This window comes from Phlebotomus argentipes, unplaced genomic scaffold (genome assembly GCF_947086385.1).
Source record: "Phlebotomus argentipes unplaced genomic scaffold, Phlebotomus argentipes genome assembly contig_2, whole genome shotgun sequence".
Taxonomy (NCBI): domain Eukaryota; kingdom Metazoa; phylum Arthropoda; class Insecta; order Diptera; family Psychodidae; genus Phlebotomus; species Phlebotomus argentipes.
In genome coordinates, this window is record NW_026776162.1 from 8,330,024 (window position 1) to 8,344,148 (window position 14,125).

The 14,125-nt window shown below is 40.9% G+C and overlaps 1 protein-coding gene across 1 annotated transcript in view; it reads right to left on the reverse strand.

Annotated features, from left to right (window-relative positions):
• Positions 1 to 2,471: 2,471 nt before the first annotated feature.
• Positions 2,472 to 14,125, reverse strand: part of LOC132264995 (chromatin-remodeling ATPase INO80) — a 64,191-nt gene continuing 52,537 nt past the window's right edge. Inside the window, exons 9-10 of the mRNA XM_059765366.1 lie at positions 5,089 to 5,226; positions 2,472 to 3,049 (exon numbers count right to left, since the gene is read on the reverse strand). Coding sequence (XP_059621349.1) covers positions 2,769 to 3,049; positions 5,089 to 5,226 — 419 coding nt within the window. The 3' untranslated portion in view covers positions 2,472 to 2,768. The remainder of the gene's footprint in view (positions 3,050 to 5,088; positions 5,227 to 14,125) is intronic.

Below are 14,125 nucleotides of genomic sequence, written 5' to 3' on the forward strand. Positions count from 1 at the left end.
ACCAACTCCGCCTGAGGAAGAACCAGTTCCACCTGAGGAACCAACTCCGCCTGAGGAACCACCAACTCCACCTGAGGAACCACCAGTTCCACCTGAGGAACCACCAACTCCGCCTGAGGAGCCAACTCCACCTGAGGAAGATGCGTCACCAGAAATACCGCCAGACAGTCCCAGTGATCCCGAAGTAACTCCACCTGAGGAACCACCAACTCCGCCTGAAGAACCACCAACTCCACCTGAGGAACCACCAGTTCCACCTGAGGAACCAACTCCGCCTGAGGAACCAACTCCACCTGAGGAACCAACTCCGCCTGAGGAGCCAACTCCGCCTGAAGAGCCAACTCCACCTGAGGAAGATGCGTCACCAGAAATACCGCCAGACAGTCCCAGTGATCCCGAAGTAACTCCACCTGAGGAACCACCAACTCCACCTGAGGAACCACCAGTTCCACCTGAGGAACCACCTTCACCTGAGGAACCAACTCCACCTGAGGAACCAACTCCGCCTGAGGAGCCAACTCCGCCTGAAGAGCCAACTCCACCTGAGGAAGATGCGTCACCAGAAATACCGCCAGACAGTCCCAGTGATCCCGAAGTAACTCCACCTGAGGAACCACCAACTCCACCTGAGGAACCACCAGTTCCACCTGAGGAACCACCAGTTCCACCTGAGGAACCAACTCCACCTGAGGAACCAACTCCGCCTGAGGAGCCAACTCCGCCTGAAGAGCCAACTCCACCTGAGGAAGATGCGTCACCAGAAATACCGCCAGACAGTCCCAGTGATCCCGAAGTACCTCCACCTGAGGAACCACCAACTCCGCCTGAAGAACCACCAACTCCGCCTGAGGAACCACCAACTCCGCCTGAGGAACCAACTCCGCCTGAGGAACAACCAGTTCCACCTGAGGAACCAACTCCGCCTGAGGAACAACCAGTTCCACCTGAGGAACCAACTCCACCTGAGGAACCAACTCCGCCTGAGGAGCCAACTCCGCCTGAAGAGCCAACTCCACCTGAGGAAGATGCGTCACCAGAAATACCGCCAGACAGTCCCAGTGATCCCGAAGTAACTCCACCTGAGGAACCACCAACTCCGCCTGAAGAACCACCAACTCCGCCTGAGGAACAACCAGTTCCACCTGAGGAACCAACTCCGCCTGAGGAACAACCAGTTCCACCTGAGGAACCAACTCCGCCTGAGGAACCACCAACTCCACCTGAGGAACCACCAGTTCCACCTGAGGAACCACCAACTCCGCCTGAGGAGCCAACTCCACCTGAGGAAGATGCGTCACCAGAAATACCGCCAGACAGTCCCAGTGATCCCGAAGTAACTCCACCTGAGGAACCACCAACTCCGCCTGAAGAACCACCAACTCCACCTGAGGAACAACCAGTTCCACCTGAGGAACCAACTCCGCCTGAGGAAGAACCAACTCCGCCTGAGGAATCAACTCCACCTGAGGAAGATGCGTCACCAGAAATACCGCCAGACAGTCCCAGTGATCCCGAAGTAACTCCACCTGAGGAACCACCAACTCCGCCTGAAGAACCACCAACTCCACCTGAGGAAGAACCAGTTCCACCTGAGGAACCAACTCCGCCTGAGGAAGAACCAACTCCACCCGAGGAAAATGAGACAGCAGATCCGCCAACTGACCCGGAAGTTCCTGAATCTCCATAAGTTGGAGAATCAGCTGCAAAATCCCTGGTTTTCTTCTAACAACTAAACAATTTCGAACTAGATTTCAAATTTTCGAAGCTGCATTCCTTAATCATTTCAAGTGGTTTTTCAAAATTCTGCTCTAAGAGCAACGTACTTTTTATCAAAATTTTTCTTCCATGCCTTTTTTTTGGAAATTCAAAAATAAAGTTACGGTTTACCGTTGTAGTTTGCAAAAAAAATTAAATTGTTTAATTTCTGCGTTGATGATTTGTGGCATTGATTATCATTATTGAATTGGTTTAGTTAACATTTCACGAAACTTCTTTTCCAAATTCCAGAGTCTCGAAAAAGGTAAAAAAAAAGAAATATCTTCACCACCTAAAGAAACAAGTTGCGAAACGGCGTGAAAAACGTTCTTATTTGGATAGAATTAAAGTTTCACCTTCCCACACTTGGTTTTTAATGAGTGACGAGACTTTTTTCAGCACTCTGCAATTGACAAAAACAGAGCATGAAAGTGTTTGACGAGAACCATCACTTGTCTTGCCGTTTTTGTCCACTCTTGCGGGGCTCTTTGGACGAATTTATGTAAATGGAAAGAGATGGCATATAAATGCCACTTTACGTGATTCGGATAGGAAATCCAGCAGAGAAGTGACAATTGTGGATCTCATTCTCATGTGAATGATAATAACGTCCGCGCACAGTGCTAAATAAACAGAGAAAAATCTCTTCCTTCATCGCATGCGAGATGCTGTGAATCACGCTAAAAGACAGCGCGCGTTTTTGTACGCCTTTTCATTGCTCAAATTGCCCATTCACACAAATGAAGCAGAAAATGAGCACAATTCACATGCAAATTCAGAGTATTTCATCATAGTGAACAAGTGCTAATTGACCACTATTTATCTCGACGCCAGAATGAATTGATGATGAAAGTGTTGAGGTTCTCTTTTTACCACCGCGCGATGACCAATTGTGGCGCATCACAAAAGAAATGCTCTGTGAAAGACTTCTTACCTTGCGCTTTTTTGGTCTATTTCCACATACAATTCCTTTTTTTTCTTCTTCTTTTCTCTCCGCGTCACGCGAAACACTTTCAGACGTTGTCGTTCATCGGCTGGTAGAAGCCGTGCGACTTCTCCGGCGCCGGACTCGGCGCTGGACTCAAGGCGGGACTGCGGCCGGGCGGCGTCGGTCCCGGGCTCTGGCCCAGCGGCACCACGAGCGGCCCCATCGGCTTCCGGGGGCGCGGCTTGCCTCTGTAGCCCTGATTGCGCGGCCCGGCGATCTTCAGCCGCGGTCTGCCCGGGCCGCGGCGCACGATGGGCGGAACGGCCGGCGGCTGGGCCGATAAATCACCGCCACTCGTCGCTTGGCCTGCAAACACAGAGACACAGAGAGAAGGGATGATAATCTACCGATTTGCTTCGCAATCACGCTTCTCTTCGACCCCCAAAGAAGACTTGCGGCAAATTTGGCGCCAATTGACGCAATTTGCAAAATTGCCACTGCGGATGTTCTTGACGGCTCGTCAAGGGGCAGATAATGTGGCCTGTGAAATCATCTGACAGTTCCTGAACATCAGCTTCTCTAAGTCCCTCAGAACACATGTTTTCTGCACCAATTTGTCTTTTCAGCACACTTTTCTGCTGGAAATCGTTTAAATCTGGATTTAAAAAAGCCCAATTAGCAGTTAGAAGCATTAATTGGACTGGAAACAAACGTATAAATAGGATGAAAACAATAAATTTCAATTTCAAATCGAAAAAAACAGGTGTTTCTTCTCTCTAAGACTGTTTGTGTGTTTATTTTTCAGTTAAAATGAATATACTTTCAAAAATCGCTTCTTTTAGAACCTAACAAATTTAAATCTTTTCAAGATTTTTTTTTAGAACTACACTAAAGGAAAATTAGAAGATTTTATACTGTTATTATGACCTGTTAGTGAGCTCAAAATGGCTGATTTCATGCCTTAAAAGTGGTTAAAAAAAATATCCCGAAATGCTACTTTTGAGGTTAGGAGGGGTAAATGGGGCAGTTTCAGATTTCTTAATTTTCTCATAGATTTTCACATGAATCAATTTCTAGTCTTCGTAGTCTTAGTAGAGATCATAAATGTGCCCGAACTTTTCCTCCTGATCACGACCTTTTCAGTGGGTGGTGGAAAATGCACAAAACCACCCAATGGGGCAGATATAGATTCCATCGCGGGGCAGTTTCGGATCGCCACGGACTGACAACAGCGCGCTCTGACAGTCTGACGCAACATCACGGTCGAAATATTCTTGTGGCAAATATTGAAGGTTTTTCACAAAATGTTGCTCTGTGCTGCATTGCTTCATCACGTTAAACGACTTCTTCGTTGAAAAGTGAGAAAATACACGCGAAAATCACTGATTAGAGCAGAAATTTCGAGAAGCACATTTTGCGCGGAACTTTCGCGGCGCGTCAAGTTGCCACCACTCACGCATGGTGGCGATGCAATACAGGAAAAATGACGGGCAATTTGCTTCCCGCTCAGAAATTTTGACAGTCCGTGCAAGGGTCCAGAAAAGTCGCGAAAATAGTACTTTAAAGGCGATTTTTAGGGAATGAAACAGTTTCAGTGCGTAGAATAGATATCAAAGTGATCATTTGCCCGCGATTCTACAATTCCACAATGGAATTTATGGTAAATATAAGTGAAAATCTAGAACTGCCCCAGAGCAAACCGAAACATCCCCGCGCGGGGATGTTTCAGATAAATTACAATATTATTTTCATTCTCCTTTAGAGGAAAAACGATCAGTTTTAATGCCCAATGAAAGGCATTTTCTGAAGCTCAATAGACGAGAGTTTATTTGAGCGTTGTGATTATTTCAATATATTCAGCCGATTTTTCAAGAAAAAATCCTAAAGTTGGAACAGCATTTTGAATCTGAAACTGCCCCACTTACCCCTATGTTGGCAGTTTATCACAATTTCCAGTGTTTCTTAACTGAAAATGTTCAAGAACAGCGATCTTCTGTTCCAATTCAAAGGGAAATTCAGAAAAAAATTCACTTTTTTCTTCGTAAATTGAAGCATTTACTTCAGGCCCCACACTATCTCCCCCTTGTGCGGTCCTCGAGGCGCTTTTCACCCTCTTGTGATTGGATATTCGAGTGGATGAATGGCGAGCGGAGGGTGAATTTGTCACGCCACTGAATATTAACACGTGTCGCAGGAAAAAATTAACTCATTGTCCACGTGACGCTGAGAACGTGATCAATACAAAAGATACACGACTCAATGAGCCACTCAAATCGCATCCGAACAGAGGTGTTTGGCGCGATATCATCACCCCCGAGAGCGATTGGAAGTGGCGATTGAGCTGTTTTTTGGGGGGGAAATGTTGCACAAACACGTGACGATAGTGATCAAGAGGAAGTGCTAACCTGCATTTGTGTCCGCCGCGGTCGCTTCCAGACGCCCCAGACTGCTGTTGCCACCGCCGCGGCGCGATCCTCGCGGACGTCCTCGCTTGGTGCCGCGCGGATTGTGTCGCCGTCGCGATTTGTGCACACTAAACGGCGCTGCAAAAGAGAAATTCCACCCAGAGATTCTTGTCAATTGAATTCCTTTTCCTCCAGCCATGTTTCTCCTATTTATAGGTAGGAATTTATATGCAAACGGACCATATGTGAATTTTTCAACCATCACAACGTGTGGTTTCACTTATTCCGGCCTCCCAAACGCGACTCTTAAGCTATATTTGGTGATTTATTGCACCATTTTTTTTTCCTCCTCTTGTTTCGCTAAAAAGACTCTCAACAGTGTGACATTTCTTAACTGATTTTTCGGGTAAAAAAGTCCGTTTCTCGCTAAAAATAGCTCAATTTCCAAATCATATTTCATAGCTTGTTAAAGGGGTCGTTTTTTCGACCCTTCAAATTTCAGAAAGCCAGTCAAAAAACGGTATTTTTGTTTGAGAGAAAATTCCCTGTAAGAAAATGCCGAAGAAATCCAAGAAGAGCGTCAAATCTTCGAGACTTCAGAAGCATTTGGCGAGATTAGAATACCTGGCAAAGCCCAGAAGAGTGAGATTTCGGCCAGTTTCTTCAGATCGTGAAGTTAGTGTGAAGAAATCGGCGCTGAATTATATCGCTTCGCCAAGGATAATTCAACTGGCGAAGCCTGTGGTGAAGAAAGTGCCTGAAATTGTGGTGGAAAAACCACCAATTTATCCGCCATACAGAAGATTCAGCATCACCATCGCCATTCAGGCATTCGCCATCGACATTCCCGTGAAAATCCTCACGAACTTCAACAATCTGCCGGCGAGAATTGACGAAATCAGCAAACCAGTGCGTCCCAGGACAAAAGTCACGTGAATAAACACCTCTTTTGGGTGATCAAAGAACCCTCAACAATGTTGCAAAAAACAGTCTTTCTCTTTCGCCAAAGCGCTGAGAAGAGACGCCAAATGGCAGAAGAAAACACTTAATTAGATACTTTACGTGACTCCCGAGTTATTTCAATCAGATTGCTAATGTGACACTCTTTCTCTCTTCGCCATGAGTGCAATTTTTTGACCCTCTCTCGGCAAACACAGCGCCAAGAGTGCCTCATTCTCGCCGTCTATGACACCGAATAAATTTGCAATTGATTAGCCCAGCTATTGTCCTCCAATATATCGTGTGCAAGAGCTTCGTGTCGATGACAAATTGCAGTTGGCGAATGAGGGAGAAAAGAAGCTCTGTGTGACCAATGGTATTTGGTGAGATGATGAGAAACAATGTTTCACGCGGCGCATCTCACAATTCCACGCTTCCCATTGAAGATTCAGCGCCGTTTCGCCAAGCCAGAAAAGATTGCAAGGGGAAGATTTCAGGACTGTGTGCAAAGCATCAGTCTCTCTGGAACGCTCGATTTGTCAAAGATCAAAGACTGGCATCACAAGTGAGAATTTACACCAGTGAAAGAGGTTTTGGCGTTTGCTGAAATTTTGTCAGAGGAAAAAAAGACCGAAGAAATTCAGTCAATTTCAACTTATGTAACTTTACATTTCTATCTTATCACATAAGACGTCAAATCTTATCTTATAAGAATGACACTTAAAGATACCAATTTTTTAACAGTGAAATCATTAAATGGGACTGAGTTTTAACGTTTCACAAGACTAGAAAGGATATTTTGTGAAGGAATTCTAGAGTTTCTCATAAATTACGAGACATTTTGAGGTTAGAATTCACGTCAACGACATTCATTACCTCATTTACATCTTATCAAGTCTTATAAATTCATACATTTGACACAAAATCATACTAATTTCTCTATCAAAACACAACTTTAGCTGTTCGATCATATCTTATAACATAAGACGTCAAATCTTATCTTATAAGAATGACACTTAAAGATACCAATTTTTTAACAGTGAAATCATTAAATGGGACTGAGTTTTAACGTTTCACGAGACTAGAAAGAATATTTTGTGAAGAAATTATAGACTTTTTCATAAATTACGAGACGTTTTGAGGTTAGAATTCACGTCAACGACATTCATTATCTCATTTACATCTTATCAAGTCTTATGAATTCATACATTTGACACAAAATCATACTAATTTCTCTATCAAACACAACTTAAGGTGCTCGATCGTATTTTATCACATAAGACGTCAAATCTTATCTTATAAGAATGACACTTTAAGACAAACAATTTTTACTGGTGAAATCATTAAATTGGTCTGAATTTTAACGTTTCACAAGACTAGAAAGGATATTTTGTGCAGAAATTCCAGAGTTTTTAATAAATTCCCCTTATATCTTATCTTATTTTATGAATCTTTGACGTTTATAGATTATAAAAAGAGATTTTAAAGCAAAATATCGAGTTTGCAGTCAAAATCACAGCAATTTCTCTGTCAAAACATAACTTTAGGTGCTCGAGCGGCACTTAGCATGCAGCATAAGGGCATGAGGAATCCATAAAGCAGCGAGGAGAGCAGAATTAATCATTACGTGAGCATTCGCATGGCTTCCCGATGCTAATCGGATTTGAGTGTGTTTGTCAAAAGGACCAAAAGTCAACCATGCTTTTGCAGATTCTTCTCTCTCTCTCTCTTGGATTTTTCTGATTGTATCACAACGTCACATAATCCGATTATAGTCCGAGGGCGAAAATAGAAATATCATTATAACTTTGCCCATTAATTTTTGGTCAGTGATCCTTTCCTGTTTGAGCGTGAAAGAATAAAAAACTTTCCCGCCATTCGAGATGTATTTATGCATTCGCCATGAAGAAAAAAACTCTCTTGGCGCATTGCTATTGTCCCAATTCTCACCTCTTGAGAGCTTCTCTTGAGCATGCAAAAAAAATGAATAATTAAATTAATTCACCGCTCTTTTTCACTCCATCTTTTCTCTTCTCAAACTCCGCGCATCTTGTCTCCGTTTCTTTTTTCATCATCTATCAACAAAATTAATTAAGGCCGGTTAGTTTGCCCCCATCAAAATGATTGCATTGTCATCTGCTGTGCTTTTCTTATTTATTATTCTCCACTCATGGCTTCTGCACTGAAGACAGACAGACTTGAAGATTTTGCCGAAACAGCAGCGCGCAATCAGACAGATAAAATTCACTTAATTGCTAACAGTTTCTTTTTCTTCCCATGATGGAGAAAATGTGCATTTCAAGATAAATCACCTGAATGAAAGGATATCAATATTATTCCTGCCACAAAGTCATGATTAATCGCCGTGTAATTGCTAAAAAACCCTCAAAAAACACACACACATTTTCCAGATGTTTTCCCCGCTGAATGCGAAGAGTGAATTACAGCGTCAAATGATATCCCTGCAATTGCCTATTAATACGTGGGAGGATAAAAGTTGACTGATCACCGCGAGGAGAGCGACATTAGAAAGTGTTCCGTTTCTCAGAGAGAGAGAGATTAAAAAAAATAAAAACAGTCCAACAGACATTGAGGTATTCAAAATATTTTCTCCCCCATGTGAATTTCAGAGGTAATTTATTTTAAAGCATATTTGAAGTGTTGTATTTGTAATTCTGCACGCGATTCATTCGGGAGAAGTCCACGAGCAAACACACATTCCGCGCTTCAGACGTCCAATAGTGACTTTTCTCAAGGGGCAAATCACAAGGAATTTCAATGGTTTCAATATAAACAGTACTTTCTATGAGAAAAATCCAAATTTGAATGAAAAATAATCAAAAAATACTAATTTTACACGTTAAATTGCAAAACAAGCAAAATTTGATTATTTTCTCACCACATATCGCCACCAGAGGGCAGTAAAGTCGGCGTGAGGGACGCTATTGTAACTCTTTGACTTTCTGGCGTAATTCTAGCCAAAAAAAAACCGAAATTTGAGAGTGAAAATGAAGTAAAAGTTTGAAAGGCAGAAAGAAGCTCAAATTGTATTTACCAAAGGAGAAATTGGCCTTTGAGGAGTTCAAATCCATCTTGAGGCAAATTTTTGTGGTTTTTTCTTCTTTATCAATGTAGATAAGCTAATAAAATTGCCAAAATAAATAAAATAAATCAAAATTTAGGCAAAAATCACGAAATGATTGAATAAACACAAAGTTAATGGTCTCAAATCGCGAATGATTTTCCCCTTGGACTCTCTCTCTCTCTCTCTCTGCCTCTGAATCTAATGTAACTTTGCACAAAAATATAATAAGAAATTGACATGAGAGTCGCGAACAGTGGCAAAAGCACTGGCGCATTGCTTTTCTTCTCTTATTAATAAATAACCATTTCATATCATTTAATATTCTCGATATCTTGTCAATTTACTCCCAACATGTTGTTGTTTATTTGATTTATGATTGCCAATTGACGAATATAAAATAACCTCTGAGAAATTTTCTTCTGCTTCTTCTCTTCCTGTGCTTCAAATCCATCGTCGTCGTCGCGCGCGCACGCGGGATTCTAAGAAGAAGAATCTTCCAGCGACACACGCAACTCTACATTAGTTCCTTTCTTTTTCGGGCTCTGCACACAATATTAAAATCACTTTCACGTGGACTTGTGTGGAAAAGAAGAGGAAATCCATAAATCACGGCATTAAGAACACATGCGCAATTAGATTAACTACGATGGGCTGCCATAAAAGTTAATTAGAATACTTTAATCGATGTCTTCATCTCGTTCTGTCTCGCCGCCCAAAGGCAGAGTGCAGAGATGAAAACATTAGGCAACTCTGGCCGCCAGTGCATTAACACGAACCCCCATGAAATTGGCAATATTGGCCCGAGAGAGTCAACAGGCAATAAAGGGAAAAATCTGATGGAATTTCCCACCACAGACAAATTTTATACACGCCGCGTCAGGTGCACAACACAGTCCAATAGCAATCAATTTCGGCATTATTGTCCACCGGGTGAATTAACATATAAATTGTCAATCGTAACGTCTCAAGCTGAATTCGCGACGGACATTCGGAGTCCGAAAACAGAGTCAAAGCATCGCGCATATAAAGAGAATTTAATGGGTAAAAGTCAATCGTGCATTTATATACGCGAAATCTCAATTTACAGTCAATAATTGAGATAATTTTAAAATAAAATTGCACCACAATAATGCAATTTCATGCCTCGAAGACATCATCAAATCTCAGTTTTTAATTACCCACAAAACCGTAACAATAAAGATTACAATTCAATCGAACCATTCTCAATGATGAATGACATTCCCTCCGTTTTTCTCAAGCTCTCTTTCTCGACAATCTCTTATATATATATATTTGCAGCAGCAAAAGGACACACACACAAGACAAGTCTTCTATCATCCAACGCGCGGTCATTGCAATAAAGTTGAATGAGATTTGTGAGGAAGACAGATTAACTTAATTGGTAATTAAATCACTGGTTGACTTCTCAGTAAATTGACATTGCCAAGAATTTCATCGGTAATTCAATCAGTGAAAGAAATCTTACAGAAATCTTACAGAAATCTCAAGAAAAGAATGATTAAGAGAAGATTTTCTGGTTGCATTTCGACGGGTGCCTCGAAAACTATAAAAAGTCAAAATCGCCATTTTTCAGCAAAGCGATTTCAAAATTTTGCATTAAAACAGCTGCGAAATTTGCCAAATTTACTTCAAAATACTCAAAATGCCTTCAAATCGTTCGTTAAAGTGAAAATATTGCTCTGTATTTTTTATTTTGTAAATGTTTTATTGGTATTTATTGAAATTTTTCACTAAAATGTGGCAAAATTAATAGAAAATCTGAAAATATTACTTTTCAAAGTCGATTTTTAATGGTTTTTGAGTCGATTTTATACAAAAAATCAACTTTTCATACTTCAATTGAACTTTTTCTTAATGTTTTCAAGTGAAAAAATTTAAAAGATATGAGAAATATTCATTTAAAGTCCAGAAAAACATTTTAGGATAATTCTGAAAATCTACAAATATTTTCCAAAAAAGACGTTTTTATGCATTTGACTGCAATTTTTGAGACATTTTTCTTGGGGAAAAATTGTTCAGCGTAAACAATGAAAATTCGACTTTTCATTCGCAAAACATGACAATTTTTTTCCATTTGTGCTTTTTAGATAAATAAGATTTTTTTCTATTGTCTCATAAGATACAAATCTCAAAATTCTTGTACAGAAAGAACAAATAAAAGGCTAAATCGACTTTTCATAGTTTTCCATTCACCCGTCGACTTTCACCAAATAAAAATAAAAACACTGAAGATTGATTTTGGACTGAAGAAAAAGACATTAAAGATATCGCTATAAATTCAACCAAAACCCGGGCAATTAATATTTCACATTAAACTCTATCTTATGCTAATTTTATCCAACATAAAATGTCACGTTGTCAATCACAATCGAGAACACTTCCTGTGAAGACTCGGGCGAGGCGAGTGTGTTTGAGTGGAAGGAAAAGGTGTTAAAAGGGTTTTCGGATTCACTTTCATTGCCATCCAATATTGCGCGCCTCTCTTTAATTAGCATTAAATTGTGGACTTTTCAGCCGTTGAGTCACAGTTTTTCTTTTTTTGTGCGGCAGCGTGTGAGAAATTTGACTATTTGATGGATGGATTAATGAAATATCCCATGAAAATGGACAAATAAGACGCACCCTATAGATCATCAAGCGTCCGAAAATGGCGAGATAAAATTGAATTTCACCTCATCTGGACACCCATTGTTTTACATCGCGCGCACGCCGCATGAGAAACTCAATTTTCCATCCCAATTACCGAGACTTATGGACAGAATGGCACTGAAGCGCTCGGTGAATGATGGACTTTTCGAGTGGCCAATATGGGCATTTGATGGGCACAACATATGCGAGAGAGTCTCTTTTTTCCATCAGCATAATACTGACTTCCACATATGACAACACAGACGCGCAGTCCAGTGAAATTAGTCCATTGTTTGGAATCTGTCTTTTCTTCTCTTCTCTTTTAGACCCCAAAAGTTAATATGCAAGAGAAATAATCAGCGTCTATGGAGCAAATAATGACAAACAGACATTAGAAAATGTCCCAGAAATTAAGCTTCGTGGGAATTTCACACTGTTTCGACAAAAATATGACAAAAAAGAGATTTCCTCAAAGTGAATTGTGAGTCAATAATTCTCAAAATTGTCTCTTGTTCACTCTTCGGTCAAGGCAATTTGACGGCACACGAGTTGGTTTATTTGGAAAACAGAGAAAATCACGGTGAAATGAAAACATTTCAGCCTTTCACAAAGATTTATCAGCTAAGAAAATGAGGGAAGAAATTGAATGATTTGTTCTTTGACATTTGAATACGTTTAAATTAACCTAACTTAACCTCAAAGTACAAACTTTGAGAATAAAAAAAACATTTATAAAGAGAGATTTTTTATCTTAATAAAGATCTTTCGCTTTATTTGCTTCCCAAAATGATTTTTGGCGAAGAGAGAATGAAGAAAACTCTTGTTTTTGAATTTACTCCAATATCTGGTCCTTCGACCCGGATGTCAAACATGCTTAGATATCAACTCAAGGGCTCCAAGATCAAATCCAGGCCAAGACAACAGATTGGATAGATTTTTTAAGCCACTATCTTCGTCAGAATGAAAGAAATAAGCTTCTCTATTATTGTGTCTCTCTTCCAATCACCTTGCTGAGTTTTCTTGTCTTTCCCCTGCCCAGCTGGAGTGCCACTGACCATTTTAATCAACACAATCGCGTGGCTTTCCGAGCTGAGAAGAATCAATTAGATACACATTAGAAATTCTGTGCAAAAATCCCAAAATGCGAGGGTGGACAATGATGTGGACTTTCATTGAAATTCTGCAAAGAGCAGCATTCGAAGTGGTCTTGCAGTCACTTATTTTCACACGTGCCTCTTTTCCACCTCTCTCTCTCTCTCTCTCTCACTCTGTCTTTCCACCTCGAAAAAAGACAATTTAGGCGTCTCTCAGCCAAGAGAGTCAAATGTGTGAATTCCGCTGAGAAAAACCCAGGCAGCATTTTAGTCTTTTCTATTTAAGATTAGATGCAAGAAAGAAGGAGGCGAAAAAAAACGCGACCTGACCCAAAACACGACAACTTCTGAGTCAACAGAGAGAGACTCCACAGAGACACACACCATTTTCAATAGATGTAAAGAATATATTGAGCTTAAAAAATGCCTCAAATTCACCTCACGCAACATCACACTGTAAATTGGCAAGTTTGCAATCAACGACCAGAGAGAGAGAGAATAATTTCGGTTTGTTTGCCAAACACACCAAGAAACACACACACAGAGAGAGCAGAAAAGTCAAATGGGGAAAAAGAGTCGAATTCAGTTGAGAGCCATAAATTAAATCGACTTGAAACCATCGAAATCCATTTGCACTTTCGATTTGGTGACAACTGATTCAATTCCCATGACTGATTGAAATCAATTCGTCCATACCGCGAATGTCAAGCCATAACTCTTCGTCATTCGCCATTCACTCTCGCGCACATGTGATCAATCTGCGAAGCTTTTCGCGCTGCATTTCGCGACTAAAAACACCTACGAGTGGGGAAAACTGTACGTGATAATTAAGATTTGTCACCAGACACACGTTTTTCTGTGCATTTGGAGAAGAAAAAAAACACGCACAGACACAAGTTTGTGGAGGAATTGGTAAAGGAAATTGCATGCAATGTCGCAAAGAACTGTCCCTTTTGCGTCATGCATAATAAATCACTTTCTAACCAAATGCTCGCGCGCGCATTCTTTTGCAAGAATTGCACATGAACGCACAACACAATTTGCAGACTTTAGCGAACTGCGATGCATCATATATGGACAGATCATGCAGATTATCTGACACTTTTCCCTTGTCACACAAGATTATTCTCCCAAAGACCCCAAAAGAGGCGTAAATTGATTCCATAGAAAAGTCGCGAAGAACACCATCATTTTCGCACAACGCAGGTTGATTGAAATCAACTTTGATGCCTTCTTTGCTCCACTCCATTCTCAGTCTCTCATTCTTCCA